Source organism: Condylostylus longicornis, unplaced genomic scaffold (assembly GCF_029603195.1).
Source record: "Condylostylus longicornis isolate FDR11 unplaced genomic scaffold, ASM2960319v2 ptg000418l, whole genome shotgun sequence".
In the NCBI taxonomy this organism is placed as follows: domain Eukaryota; kingdom Metazoa; phylum Arthropoda; class Insecta; order Diptera; family Dolichopodidae; genus Condylostylus; species Condylostylus longicornis.
In genome coordinates, this window is record NW_026578377.1 from 15,947 (window position 1) to 28,249 (window position 12,303).

At 44.5% G+C, this 12,303-nt stretch overlaps 1 protein-coding gene across 1 annotated transcript; it reads left to right on the forward strand.

Annotated features, from left to right (window-relative positions):
* The first annotated feature begins 477 nt into the window (after nucleotides 1-477).
* On the forward strand, nucleotides 478-1,182 carry LOC129617132 (uncharacterized). Its single transcript, XM_055532519.1, has one exon. The coding sequence runs from the start codon at nucleotides 478-480 to the stop codon at nucleotides 1,180-1,182; it is 705 nt and encodes a 234-aa protein (XP_055388494.1).
* The last annotated feature ends 11,121 nt before the right edge of the window (nucleotides 1,183-12,303 follow it).

Genomic DNA, 12,303 nt, shown 5'->3' on the forward strand with positions numbered 1-12,303 from the left:
GGCACATTTGTTGACTGAAATCTGAAGTTTTGACCAGTTGCTGAATTTGAGCACTTCGTTGTGGAGGACTTTCAGCTGTGTTGGTGAAGATTTTGATATCGTCGGCAAAGGCGAGGTGGTTGATTTTTGTTGTGCAGTTGGGAAAGTCGATGCCTGCTTCCTCGAGTTTTGCACTTAGTGGTCTGATGAAATCCGATCAGATTTGTTCCCCGGGAACCTTTAGCGCTTGCTAGGTCCCTGGCTTCGATGCTGGAGTCTTCCTCCAGTTGGATAAACTCCGTCACCGGCTGTTCCCTTGCGGCCCTGCCCGCTGTTCGCATTCCTCTTGACCGCTTAATGTTGTTGTGCGGTTCAGTGAAGCTTTTCTTGGGAATCTGTATCCAGTATGACAAAGGAATCCTCTCCTTATCTCAGTCCCATTACATCGATCAGCTGCTCGACAAGTATCCAGTCAGACAGCATCGAAACATCATTCCCATGCAGCCAGGACAACAGTTCTTGGACCAAAGTGCGAAGAAATCCGACGAAACATACCGAGCAGTTCTTGGCGCACTCAACTTCTTGGCGGGCGGCACAAGACCCGACATTTCCTTTGCAGTTCATCTTCTTCAAACCTTCCAAGAAGTCTACACTCAAGAACATTGGTCGGCAGCGATGCGAATTCTCTCCTACTTGAACAGAACTTCAGATCTTTGTCTCCTTTACCGTCGTTCTTCAACTCCAACTGACATCGTCACCTTTTGTGATGCCTCATGTTCAGATTCAAAATCCTTTTCTGGGTATGTGGTGTACTTTGGAGGTAACTTAGTATCATGGAGATCTAAGAAACAACGGATGGTCGCGAATTCCACCGGTTTCGCAGAACTGGTCGCTCTCGAAGATGCAGTCACACAGACGGTCTGGCTGAGCAATTTCCGACAAGAAATCTTCAAGGAGTCTAAAGATCATCAACAAACTCTGGTTCTAACGGACAGTACAGCAGCACTTCAAGCCTCGCATCAATCCGCTCACCACTCAAGGATGAAGACAATTTTGAATAAAGCCGCATCCATTCGCCAACAAGAGGAACTTGGCTTGGTCTCCTTCAACTTTCATATATTTCATCTTTTGACAACGTCGCCGATCTCTTCACCAAAGCCTTGCCTGCGCCAGCTTTCCAAAGCGACAATTGCAGCCATGTGACCACAATCATAATTACAGGATGGGCTTAGCTCAGTGTGGTCCGGACAAAGAACCCTTCAATCGACCCAACTAGCAATTCCTACGTCTGTAAACAGTAGTTTTTATTTTGTCGGTATTTGTGTGACAGAGATTTCAAATCCCATTTGTTTTTGATAAGCGCCATACACTTCCTGTTGCTTTTCACTAGGAGAGGGTATTTGACATCATAAATGCCTTGATCATAGTCATTTGTGTTGTAAGGTGGCATGGAACGCCGACATCGACTGTGAGATCTACACACAATTTTGGCAGTGGTGGACGTGCGGGCATTCGGAGACATCTACCAGGATTGTAGAGCTTTACCCTGTGAAATCATGCAAAAAGTCCTTAACATGGATAAACTTTGAGACGTTGAAAATAACGAATTGAGGTACGGCGTGATCGCTTGGTGGTTGATAATTATCCTGCATATTGATGATGTTGTTCATGGGTGAGTTGAAATAATTGTCCAATGAGGGGGGACATCGTCGTCTTTCGCCTTATTTTCGTCTTTCGGGATCATTGCCGCAGTGGCCTTACTGTGTACGGATGCAAGGAACCTCCCACCACTTGGACTATCATGCAATTCCTCTGAACGACGAAGACAAAATAAAGCAATATCGACCGCAGTGCGTTGAGAATCAGAGACACGGCAGGATGACGATGTCGGGGAGGAAGTGGAAGCTCGAAAAGCTACGAAGAGAATCGTCAATCATCAATACACAGTGTCATCAATACACAACAAAGAAGAGCTCGATTGGACAAGACATGACAAACGCAACCTCAAACAGAAACAGCAAGATCAACGGGAGAGCATACTGCAACTACAACTGCGTTAAACACTTTGCCCACAGCAGCTTAGTAGTCTGCCATGAACAGTTCATTTGCAAGAGCGGCTCCCAACTCTCACAACCGAAGAAAAAGACAGCCCCGAAAGACAGGCCAGCTTTCAACTTTGTCAAGAAACCAGACAACCCATTCAAATTGCCAAGCCTGCGACTTCTCCTTTCCCTCCCAACAAGGGCTTTCCAATCATGCCGAAAGATGGTGCACAGTGCTCAACCCTTGGCAAAAGATACATGTGCAGAACACGAAACAAAGTCTAAACCTGCCATATTCGCATCCACAAGGTGTAAGTAACCTGAAATTGCCAGCTCATCTGTTCATCGCCTCTAGTTTGTTTTCAGATTGCTTTTTGTATGGAAAACTGTCCGCTGCGAAAGTAGCGAGAAACCATTACTAAAGAGCCCTGTGTAGAGATTGTGTCGAAATCTTGAATTTTTGAGGATGATTCATTATCCAACAATTATTTGTGCTGTTATTTCTCGAACCTCCAAAACTCAATACAATGGTTACATCGGTTGACGGAGGTCATTTTGCCGCGACTGGTTGCGCTGAAATGTTGGTATGTTTCCTAAAAGCTGGTTGTTGCTCAAATATAATTGATGAGCCATAAATCCTAGACATGTTGGAAAATGCGTGCATCGGAACTTGTCGCTGAATCATACAATTTCATGAGGCACTGGCATTAGAGGCCGTTTAAGTTCGTCCAAACGCAACACCGTAGTGACGAGGAATGAAGTCTCCCAACCTCCACAAGTTGCAGTGTCCACATGGATCAGGGGTGGAGTTTAGTAGTTTTCCGTAATCGCCTCTCACCGTCCATTACGCGATCTCCCATTTCATCTTCCTGTTCTGGTCTGCGTTGATTCAATTGTGTAGTGTTCGTTGATTCAATTGTGTGGTGTTCGTTGATTCAATTGTGTGGTGTTCGTTGATTCAATTGTGTGGTGTTCGTTGATTCAATTGTGTGGTGTTCGTTGATTCAATTGTGTGGTGTTCGTTGATTCAATTGTGTGGTGTTCGTTGATTCAATTGTGTGGTGTTCGTTGATTCAATTGTGTGGTGTTCGTTGATTCAATTGTGTGGTGTTCGTTGATTCAATTGTGTGGTGTTCGTTGATTCAATAAACAAAAACACTAAATCCCGTGCAGCGCTTTCGTCTGCTCAAGCAAACCACGCAACTTTTGAGCCGTGTCCGCTTCTGCCAACTCATTCATAAACTTCGGACGAATGGATCCAAGAGGAATGTCGCGAAGTGTCTGTACTGATGAAATTCCCAACAGGATGCTTGGCGGTAACAGTTCAAGGGCGTCTTCTAACATTATGCGAGTCATGAGTATATCGTCGCTCTTCGTGAACCCCGAATCCATTATGTCGTCTATTCCTTCGTCTGGCCACGTCGCCAAGATTTCACCCTTATCGCCGTCTTCCCGTGCAAATTCGAAATCAAGGAGGCAAAAGCGAGTTCTGGCCATATTACAGCGAACATTTGCCCACCTAACGTCAGAATGGCAAAGTCCTGCATCGTGAAGGATCTCAAGGGACCTAGCGACAGCAATACCAGCTAGAAAGAATTCACTAGCATCCCGAGGGAATCCAGTATTTGGAAGGTATTCCATCCTCACAGAAACTTGATTTGTTGTTGCTCTCAATACAGTGGCGTCAAGCACGCTTCTGCCTAGCTCCTGATAGCACCTTTCGATGGCGGAAAGATCAAGTTGAGATCCCTGAAATTTTGTCAAAGTTTTTGTGACACGGATTTCATTTGTTGTTTCGTGACGTTTCACTTCAATGATTTGCTCGAATCCACGTCCTTTCTTTTCCCACTTATAGCCTTTATCGTCTTCATGCTCATGCTCAAGCTCAAGAAGGGCTGGCAAGAGCAAATGAGCAACATATAAACTCCAATTCAGCACACAGCGGAACAGGCGTAGTCGGTCTCTCTTCGATGGATCCTTAAAGTAGTTTAAATGTTGCAATACCAGATGATTCCCTCGGTATGGAAGCTTGTTTCTGGTTAAATAGGCGCGGGACACTTCAGTTATGACTGAAGAATGGCAACAATGACGAAAGAACTGGATCTCTTTTCCAATCAGAACTGCAGCTAATATGGGAAACTTCTGATATGCAGGCTTGACAGATTCAAGCTGTAAAATTGCATCGATGGGGTCATAACCCCCTTCTCCAGATTTGTGTTCTTCGCGCAAAATAGGAATCGACCCAATAGTACAAACGGAGTCCGGAATTCTTATCGTGCCGTTGCTTTGACGCTCCCTAGTTGTGTGTCTTATATCGATCGGAATTCCCAAGATTGTAAAGAGCTGGCCGAGGGGTAGATCCAAAAATGCATGGAACTTGGGTGTTGCCCCAGTTTCTGTGATGGAAATTGTGCTTTGAGAAATTTTGACTTCCCCTAAACGTTGAAGGAAAATTTGGATCGGAATGCTGATTGGATTCCTGAACTCCAACTCTAGTAGCCTCGAGAAGTCCTCTTTGCTTAAGTCCAGGAATGGGTGAAGCGCTGGAGGTTGCTCGGGATTTAGTCTAGTATTGTAACGACGGCGGGGGGCCCTCGACTGGTGTTGAACAGGATGTCTAGCTGCCAAGGTCTCTCCAAACTCGCGAATTTTCTCCACATTTTCATCCAGCAATTTCACCCACGGCCAAACTTTGGAACGAGGAACATTGCCACACAACCTGGCGATTCCATAAGCTAGCACACATCCGTCTGGAAATTCGGGACGAGTGAATCGAGCGAACGAAAATGTGTCGAATGGATATTGAAGCCAGAGGAACATGTCGTTAAAATAATCTTCCTCAGAACTCCATGGCAGCGAAGACGAATTCATTTTTTAAAAAGAGAACTGAAGACCTTGTCAGACCGAACTTGTCTCACGTGCCTGATTGGGAAGCTGGGCGAACCTGTCCGTCTCTGTAACCTTCAATTTTCACACGACACACAAATAGAACCAATCTTGCAAATTTTGGCCTCGAACCTCGAAACATTGAGGACGATTCGCTCTCCAACAATATTTCGTCATTTTGCGGCCGCTGGTTGCGCGTCAGGTTGGTGCTCAACAAAGCTGGAGCGCCAAATTTCAACGTTCATGTTGGGAAAAGTATTGGAGCTGGAATTACCGTGGCTGCTGGCACCAGACTTGCCCTCCAATTGATACTTGTAAAGGGATTTGGGGTTAAACTCATTCCAATTGCAAAACATGAGTCCTGCATTGATATTTCTTTTCACTGTCTCCCCAATGTATTGGGATTGGACAATTTGCGCGCCTGCTGCCTTCCGTGGAAGTGGTAGCTGTCTCTCAGGCTCCCTCTCCGGAATCAAACCCTAATTCCCCGTTACTCGTCAATGCCACGGTAGGACAATACCCTACCGTCTAGCTGATAAGTCAAAAACTCAAGTGGAATATCGCCGGCAGATGCCATGCGATTCACGAGCTTTATTATGGATCACCAAATAACTATGCAAGCATAGGTTGGTTCTTATCTAATAAATGACATCCAAAAGGATGTTAAGTCACGTAATTAGCTTCAGAATTACCACAGGTATCCCGGTGTAGTAATTATAGACTATAATTGTTTTAATGAGCTTTTCGCAGTTTCGTTGTATAAAAACTTGTACTTAGACATGCATGGCTTAGTCTTCGAAATGAGCATATGACTACTGGCAGGATTAACCAGGTTAATGATGGTAACAATCTCAGCGTCCACCTGTTCGTTGATTCAATTGTGTTCGTTGATTCAAGTGTTCGTTGATTCCAATTGTGGTTCGTTGATTCATAAACAAAAACCACTAAATCCCGTACAGCGCTTTCGTCAGCTCAAAGCAAAGTACGCAACCCTTGAGCCGTGTCCACTTCTGCCAACTTTCTCATAAAGACCGGAAGTTCGTCTCCCAATATCCATGGTGCGAAGTTCCTGTACAGATGAAACTCCCAACGGGATGTTTTGGCGGCAACACTTCAAGGGCGTCTTCCAACGTCGCTCTTGCTGAACTTTTTGTTGTCACTTCTTCCTTTTGGCCACCGTCGCCAATATTTCACCCTCAGCGCCGTCTCTCCGTGCGAAATTCGAAATCAACAAGGCAAAAGCGAGTTCTGTCCATATTTACAGCGAACATTTGCCCATCTAACGTCGGAATGGCAAAGTCCTGCGGCATGGATAATCTCAAGACATCTAGCGACAGCAATACCAGCTAGAAAGAATTCACTAGCATTCCGAGGGAATCCAGTATTCGGAAGGTATTCCATCCTCACAGAAACTTGATTTGTTGCTCCCAATTTAATACAGTGGCGTCTAGCACGCTCTTGCCTAGCTCCTGATAGCAACTTTTGATGGCGGAAAGATCAAACTGAGATGCCTTAAGTTTTTTTGGCAAAGTTTTTTTTGCCAAAGTTTTTGTGACACGAATTTCATGTGTCGTTCCGTCACGTTTCACTTCAATGGTTTGCGTGAATCCAGGTCCGATCTTTTCCCACTTATAGCCTCCATGCTCAAGAAGGCTGGCAAGAGCAAATGAACAACATATAAACTCCAATTCACCAAACAGCGCAACAGGTCTTCTTGGTCTAGCGTCGATGGATCCTCAAAGTAATTTAAATGTTGCAATACCAGATGATCCCCTAGGTATGGAAGTTTGTGTCCATCGGTTAAAAAATTTGCGGGACACTTCATCTTTTGCTGAAGAATGGTAACAATGACGAAAGAACTGGATCTCTTTTCCCAATGAGAACTGCAGCTAATATGGGAAACGTCTGAGATGCAGGCTTGACAGATTCAAGCTGGCAAATTGCATCCATGCATCAGAATCCCCTTGTCCGGATTTGTGTTCCTCGCGCAAATTGGAATGGACCCAATAGTACAAAGGGAGTCCGGAATTCTTGTCACGCCGTTTCGTTGACGCTCCCTAGTTGTATATCGATAGGAATTCCCAATATTGTAAAGAGCTGGCCGAGGGGTAGATCCAAAAATGCATGGAACTTGGGTGTTCCCCCAGTTTCTGTGATGGAAATTGTGCTTTGAGAAATTTTGACTTCCCCTAAACGTTGAAGGAAAATTTGGATCGGAATGCTGATTGGATTCTCGAACTCCAACTCTAGTAGCCTCGAGAAGTCCTCTTTGTTTAAGTCCAGGAATGGGTGAAGCGCTGGAGGTTGCTCGGGATTTAGTCTAGTATTGTAACGACGGCGGGGGGCGCTCGACTGGTGTTGAACAGGATGTCTAGCTGCCAAGGTCTCTCCAAACTCGCGAATTTTCTCCACATTTTCATCCAGCAATTTCACTCACGGCCAAACTTCGGAACGAGGAAGATTGCCACACAACCTGGTGATTTCGCCGTGTGCCGCGCCTCCCTCTGGAAATCCACGACGATTGAATCGAGAGAACGAAAATGCGTCGAATGGATCTTGAAGGGAGGAAAACATTTGGTTATAAAAAATCATCATAATTCAAAAATGGCACACTCTAACACTCTTTTTAAAAAAGAACTGCTGAACAAAACGATCGAGGATAATTGGAGGAACGGACTTGGTGAGGGAGTCCGCTTATTGAAGCTGTGTGGGGACAGACTGCACGTCGATCCTTTGATCGAGGTTGTGATCACGAACGAAATGAAATTTGACATCTATATGTTTGGCCCGCTTCTCTAGGAGTGGATTTTGAGAAATTGCAACAGCGGCTTCGTTATCACAAAGAATTGGAATTCTTTGTTGAGCAGGAATAACGTTGAGCTGTGATACAATTTGTTGAAGGCTAATCAATTCGATACTCCTAGCGCTAGGCTTGATATTCAGCCTTCAGCTGTTGATGTTGCGACTGTTGGTTGCTTTCTTGAGAGCCAAACAATTGGTGTTGACCCTAGAAGGATGAGGCAACCAGAAGTGGATTTGCGGTCATTTGTGTCTCCCGCAATGTCTGCATCGACATAGACTTTGAATAAATTGTCAGTTGGTTGAATTCTTAATTGAAAAAATGTTGTGTTCCCTTCAGATAACGGAGAACATGTTCAACTGCTGTCCCAGTGTGAGTCGTCATGATTGCGATTGAACTGACTCAACTTGCTGAGTGAGAAGGATAGATCTGGACGTGTTGCTGTCATAATATACATCAAGCTTCCGATGGCGCTGAGGTATTCTGGACGTTCTTGTTGTTGTTCAAGTGACAATTGGAGCTTGAACCCTTGTGGTAATGGAGTTGATGAGGGATTGGCATTCGTCATGTTAAGGTGGCGAGTAACTCTTTGATATGCCGGGGGTTGATGAAGGTAGATTGCCTTTTGGGAACGGGTTTCGAGTTATTTTTTATGTTGAATGCGTGATTGACTTCTCCCAAGTCTTTAATTTTGTAGATGGATCCGATGCTGTTCTTTGTTTCTTTGATTTGTTGGATTGTTGGTGCAAATAAAAAGATGTCATCTACATAGAGTCCGATTATCGATGGTTGAGAATTTGATGTTGTGTTGATATACAGTCCAGAAACTGCTGAAATGGGTTGAAACCAAGTGTTGATAGTGAGTTGTTTATCGCTTGAAACCACAGTCTTGGGCGACTGTTTTAGACCGTACAATGACTTTTTCAATTTGTAGACGAGATCTGGCCGTTGTTTGTTGATAAATCCTGGAGGTTGTCGTACGAATACCTTCAGTGTCTATCATTCCGTTTAGGAAGGCATTATCGACGTCTATATGGTGTATTTCCCAATCATAATAGGCTGCTATTGTTAATAAAGTCGGAAGGATGTTATGGACATTACTGGCGCAATCTTTCATCAAAGTCTCGTCCTTGAATTTGTTGGGAACCTTGTACTACAAGTCGAGCTTTGAAGCGTGCGATTCCGCCGTCAGCATTTTTTTTCACTTTTAAGACCCAAAGAACGGGGAATGATGTTTTTTGGGCAAGGGTTGCAACGGTCCACGTGTCGTTTTGGTGGATTGCGATCATCTCGCTTTCCATCGCCTTTATCCAGTCTTGGGCGTTTGGCCCTTGGATGGCATTGCTGAACGTCACATCTGAAGATAAAAAGGAAAAATCAGACAAGTCAGTCGAAAGTGTCTTTAGGTATGAGAAGCGACGAAGCCACTTTCCTCGATCTTGCGTTTGATCGTGTTTTGACTTCAAGATGATTTTCTGGACTTTTGGAGCGAGTCACTGCTGGCGGTGGTTGAGATTGAGGAATTGTGGGTGTTGATTGAAGGCTGTGAAGGTGAGTTGTCAATGTCTATGGGGAGGTGAGTTGTCAATGTCTATGGGGAGGTGAGTTGTCAATGTCTATGGGGAGGTGAGTTGGTCAATGTCTATGGGGAGGTGAGTTGTCAATGTCTATGGGGCAAGTTTCACTATTGTCGTCTTCGATTACTGCTGGAATTCTGTTGTGTGGTTGGATTTTGTGATGTTGTTTTTGAGGCGTCAAGATCCAGGGACATCGTGAATGTCAGTGGAAACTTGAATGGGTGATGGATAAACCAAGTGCTGATAGGTGTTGGAATCTGGTAGTGTGCTGCCGAAGAATTTGCCACCATTTGGCGGATTCATTGAAAGAAATATCCCTGGTTCTGTATGTTGTCTTCGAGATCGGGTCCAAAACGATGTATTCTGATGGATGAGGTCCGTAGCCGACAAAGATTCCTTCTTTTGGATGTGGGATGGAGCTTGGTAGGACGAAGGTGTTTTGGAATTAATGTATAACACAAACAACCGAAGGTTCGAATGTGGTTATACGTTGGAATTTTTCCATACCAAATTTTCAAATGGTGTTTTTTGACCGTAGTAGCTTCATGGGACTGAGATTTCGAAGGTAAGATCCTGTCATTACCGCGAGTCCCCAAAAATTCTTCTGGCAGTTGTTCTTGCAGAAGCATGGCACGTGCTTTGTCTAGAAGAGTTCGGTTGATTCTCTCTGCGACGCCCGTTGGATTCTGGGTTGTAGGCAAGTGTTGGTCGTAGCTGAATTCCTTTTTTGATTGCAAAATTCTTTCATTGCTGTTGATTGATATTCTCCTCCATTGTCTGACCTCAGTTCTTCATGTTTTGCTGAATCGTGTTTCCGTTGAAGCGACCAATTCTTTGAAATGCCTGAATACTCTCATCTTTAAATTTAAGGAGTACTGTGGTCGCAAAATCTGCTTTTTATCATCAATAAAGGTGAGGAAATATTTCCATCCTTGGCTGTTTTCCGGTAGTGATGTCACTGTGGATCAAATCAAGTGTGTTCGGGCGTGAGTTGGTTCTGTTTGGGTGACTTTTTCTGGTTGACTTAGTGAGATTACAAATTCGACATTCCTGTGGTGCTGCAAGTGAACTAGTTTGGAACATTAATTGTCTTTTTCAGTTGTTGTAGTTGCGTTTGGTTCAAATGACCCATTCGGCTATGCCAGAGGGTACATGTTGAATTCGAATCAGTGATACAATTGACGTGATGAGTTTTGTTTGTTGTCACTTTGTAGATGCTTCCGCATAGAACTCTCCGTTGAGGATGAAATCCCCTTGATTGTTGTAAACGTGGGCTTGGAAATTAGCAAATCGACTGAATACCCACGACGTTCAAGCCTGGAGATTGATAGCAGATTTACTTTGAATGAAGAACAGTACATCGTAGATTCCAGCTGATATTGTCTTGACTGCGAATTTTCAAAATATAGAATGGAGAGGACGATGTCCACGTTTCCTGTTGCTGATGATCCGTCCTGCATAGTTGAATCTGTTGGCCCCCCTTAAAGTCCGTGAAGATTGCTTTTTCATGTGTGATGTGAATGCTGGCTCCTGAATCAAGGATCCACTCGATTCCTTCATTTGTTTCGTCTGTTGGTGCAATACTTCGAATTTTTAGGCAATGGGTCGTTGGAGTGTTGTGTGATATGATGTCGTTGCACCGCTAGACTCGATACGACTCTCCAGATGGCAGCAATCTCCGGACCGTAAGGATGAAGAGGAGAAGCAAAATGTGGTCCCTTTTGCAAAAATCCTTGAATTAACAGATTAAAGTGATCTGAAGCAACGGGGCATCGCATGGACAAACGCGACATTCGACGCCCTGCACGGCCGATGAGCCACCTGAGGTGATCGCCGCGACTACTCCCAGCAGAAGCGAGAAATCGCTCTCCTCGAGTTCCAACACAAGACGACACTCCTCCAACATCAGCCGCTCGATCCAAAGACGCAAGGACAACGGGAATACGCGACCGACGGGAGGATTCCGAGGACGACGTTTTACACGTCATACTTTCCCTTCGACCCGGCGCAGCTGGCACGGACGATCGAGTTCCATTGAGAAGCGCTTTGAAAGAGCGATTCTGAACAAAGCTCATCTCCCGCTGATTACTGTGCAAGCCGTGAAAGAATCAATCGCTGGATGAAGTTGACGTTAGGAGTTTTGTCTTTTGTTCAGCCCGTTCAAGGTGATCTAGAGATAAAGAGCGAAGGAGGGTTAGTCCAGAAATTCCCTTTGGAATCTTAAACAGCCAAGCTCCGTCACCCTTTCTTCTCGTCAGTCCTGTGGTTTGATGCAGATGAAGCACAGAACCAACATCTTGTAACGGTGTTAGAGTTTTTCGGGTGTTCTCCTTTTTCGCGCTTTTGAACATTTCGACGAGGGAATCTTTGATTCGTTGTGCATTTTTTTTTCGTGTTTTCTGTTCAAACGCTAGAACACTTTTCCGAGTATTTCCAAACGGAGATCAACACAAGGAAAGACAAAAAAGCGATCCACAAAATCTGATGTCACAATTCGCACATACATAGTTCTTAACCAGTTTAGGGAAAGATCTCATCATTCTCACTAATGCGTTTGGTTTCACCAACATCTGCTGCAGGGAGCTGAAGGGGATTCATGAAGCTCTTATTTCAGTGCCCGCGTTGGCGATTTTGGAACGATCCAAGTTCTGTGAAGGGAAAAAAGTTGCTAGGGCGACTTTCTCGAGGCGTTATAAAAGAAGTCTGACTGTTTCTCCAATTCTTAGCAACTGCCGGAGCACGCCGTGAATCGGACAGTGTTGTATCGGTTGGTTCTCTCCCACTTGAAAAATATCCAACACGACTTCTATAAAAAAAAACAATGCGAGTCTCTTCAAATCATAGAAAGAAAGGAGGTAATCAGTTGCAATGCTAAATTCCGAATAATTGAGTTCTGAATTCTGCATTGGAGTCCAGTTTCAATGGAACCCTCAAAGCTCCATCAGACTCAGATGGTACTTTGTGTTTCAGAACACTTTTTCGTCTGCTGAGGATCGTATTTTGAGACTAAATCTGCTTG

Excerpts from the sequence above, each read along its gene's own strand:
- LOC129617132 (XM_055532519.1), top strand. The coding sequence starts at position 478 with ATGCAGCCAGGACAACAGTTCTTGGACCAAAGTGCGAAGAAATCCGAC.